Genomic DNA, 2145 nt, shown 5'->3' with positions numbered 1-2145 from the left:
TCCCCTCCTCCCCCAAAAATCCATTTACCTATCTTTGTCTCCTATTAGATTATAGGTGATTTAAAATAGTATCAGATATAATCTTTATAGTATCCCCAGCACCTTACACTGTATATACACAGTACGTATTTAAAAAAACATTTGCTGAATTGCTGATGTGTACTGACAAAAGTAGGGATAGTTTCTAAAAGGAGAATAAAATTAAAATAGAAATTCCAGTCACATAGGATGTAATATCTATTTTTCTGTTAACTATATACCTGTAAGATCAAACATACTGACATTCACCTATACAAATATATTTCTTTTAATATTTGCTCCAAAAGAATCTGAACATACTATACATTATGTTTATCTACTTACTTTGTTTAGAGGAACCCTGCGCTTTTTTACAGCATGAAGAGGAGAATCAACTTCACTATTTTTCTGATCCTAGATAAAGTAGATAAATAGATAAAGTAAAAGGTTAAAAAAAAAAAAAGTAAGGAGAGAGAAGATGCCTTTATGATCATACTACTGTGATTACTGAATGACTCACCTCAGGGGATTCTAAAACATTTCCTTTTTTTTTTTTACTCTTTCTTTGGAAAATCTCATCATCTTCACTTTCATTGCTTGTTAACTGTTCACCTAGAATGTATTTTAAAATAATGAATCTAGTTAATAGATTTAAATTTATCCAGCCACGCTATTTTATAGATAGATACGATAAGAATTGTTTTTGTAAATCTCAACACTTATTCACTCTCAAAAAAAGATCATTTTTCAGAAGTTTGGCCAAAAAAATCAGCAGACAGAAAAATAAAAATGCCAGTGAAAATTAAATCAGCATAGGAAGAGACAGAAAAATAAAAGAGTGTCAGTGATAAAATTGAGATAACTTTTATAATAAACACATACTTGAGTTCAATTTTACAAATTAACTGAAAAGAGGCTAGAAGAATATAAAATGAAATTTTATTAGTCAAAGTTTCAGAATTCAGCTTTAAAATCTACTATAGTCTTTCTGCCCTTTGTGTCTTATTCTCTAAGTGAAAAAGTTAAAGAATGATAACGCAGTCTACAAAACAATATATAAAAAAATTTTTTTCTATGTCTCTATATATGTACATATACATGTGTGTTTGTGCACAAGCATGAAATAAAAATTGGTAAGATATTCACTAAAATGTTGTCACTAGAACAACACATTAGGAAGGTGGAAAGAACGCTAGAAACAAAACTCTCATGTATGAAATTGAATGCTTCAAATGTTCAGGTACTTAAAGCTCTATTTCTGCACTTTCATAAAATTTTGATTGAAGACACTTCTTTGTGTCTTCACGAAAGATTCTGTTAAGAGCCCTGTGGTTGTTTTAGGATATGTTCATAAATTCTTTGATATGCCTCCCTTCAAGAGGTGAATCAGAATTCCTTAAGTGTGGGGTAGACTTAATCACTTGGCTTTTAAGAAAAGAATATAGTGGAAGTGAAGGTGTGTTACTTCAAATTCTAGATCATAAAATTCATTGCAGCCTTGCTCTCACTCATATCACCCACTTTGGAGGAATCTAGATGCTGTATTGTAAGGATATAAGAAGTAACCCTATGGAGAGGCCCATGTGGTAAAAAACTGAGGCCTCCTACCAACAGCAATATAATCCTCCAAGCTTATTCAAACCTTCAGATAACTCCAGCCCTGGCCAACGTCTTGGTTGTAACTTCATGAAATAGCCTCGGCCAAAACCACTCAACTAAGACACTCTTGAATTCTTGGTCCACAGAAACCGTGAAGTAATACATTTATTTTTTTTAAGCCATTAATTTTGGGGGATGATTTGTTATACAGCAACAGATAAATAATACAGATTTTGGTACCAGGAAATAGGGAATTGCCATACCAAAATCCTAAAGTGTGGAAGGAGTTTTAGAACTAGGCTGAGGGCAGAAGCTGAAAGGATTTTGAGGAGAATCTTAGTGAAAGCTTGAAGAGACTCGAAAGAATTGTTTTGTGGGAATAATTTCTTGGAAGATTAATGACCATTGAGGAGGCTACAGGTGGGAGGTTAAAGAAAATAAAATCTTATTAGAAATCGGAAGAGAATCCTTTTTGTAGTGCCAGAAAGTTCAGCAACATTGCAATAACATGGAAAGTAGAAAATGTAC

General features: G+C 32.4%; 1 protein-coding gene across 1 annotated transcript in view; it reads right to left on the bottom strand.

Moving 5' to 3' along the window:
• Positions 1 to 36: 36 nt before the first annotated feature.
• The window catches only part of LOC105310626 (Fanconi anemia group M protein-like), a 5538-nt gene continuing 3429 nt past the window's right edge, over positions 37 to 2145 (bottom strand). The window contains exons 2-3 of the mRNA XM_011386775.2: positions 539 to 630; positions 37 to 432 (exon numbers count right to left, since the gene is read on the bottom strand). Coding sequence (XP_011385077.2) covers positions 352 to 432; positions 539 to 630 — 173 coding nt within the window. The 3' untranslated portion in view covers positions 37 to 351. The remainder of the gene's footprint in view (positions 433 to 538; positions 631 to 2145) is intronic.

Source organism: Pteropus vampyrus, unplaced genomic scaffold (genome assembly GCF_000151845.1).
Source record: "Pteropus vampyrus isolate Shadow unplaced genomic scaffold, Pvam_2.0 Scaffold7675, whole genome shotgun sequence".
NCBI classification, from domain to species: domain Eukaryota; kingdom Metazoa; phylum Chordata; class Mammalia; order Chiroptera; family Pteropodidae; genus Pteropus; species Pteropus vampyrus.
The sequence above is the reverse complement of the archived record's forward strand: the minus strand, read 5'-3'. Positions and strand labels throughout refer to the sequence as shown.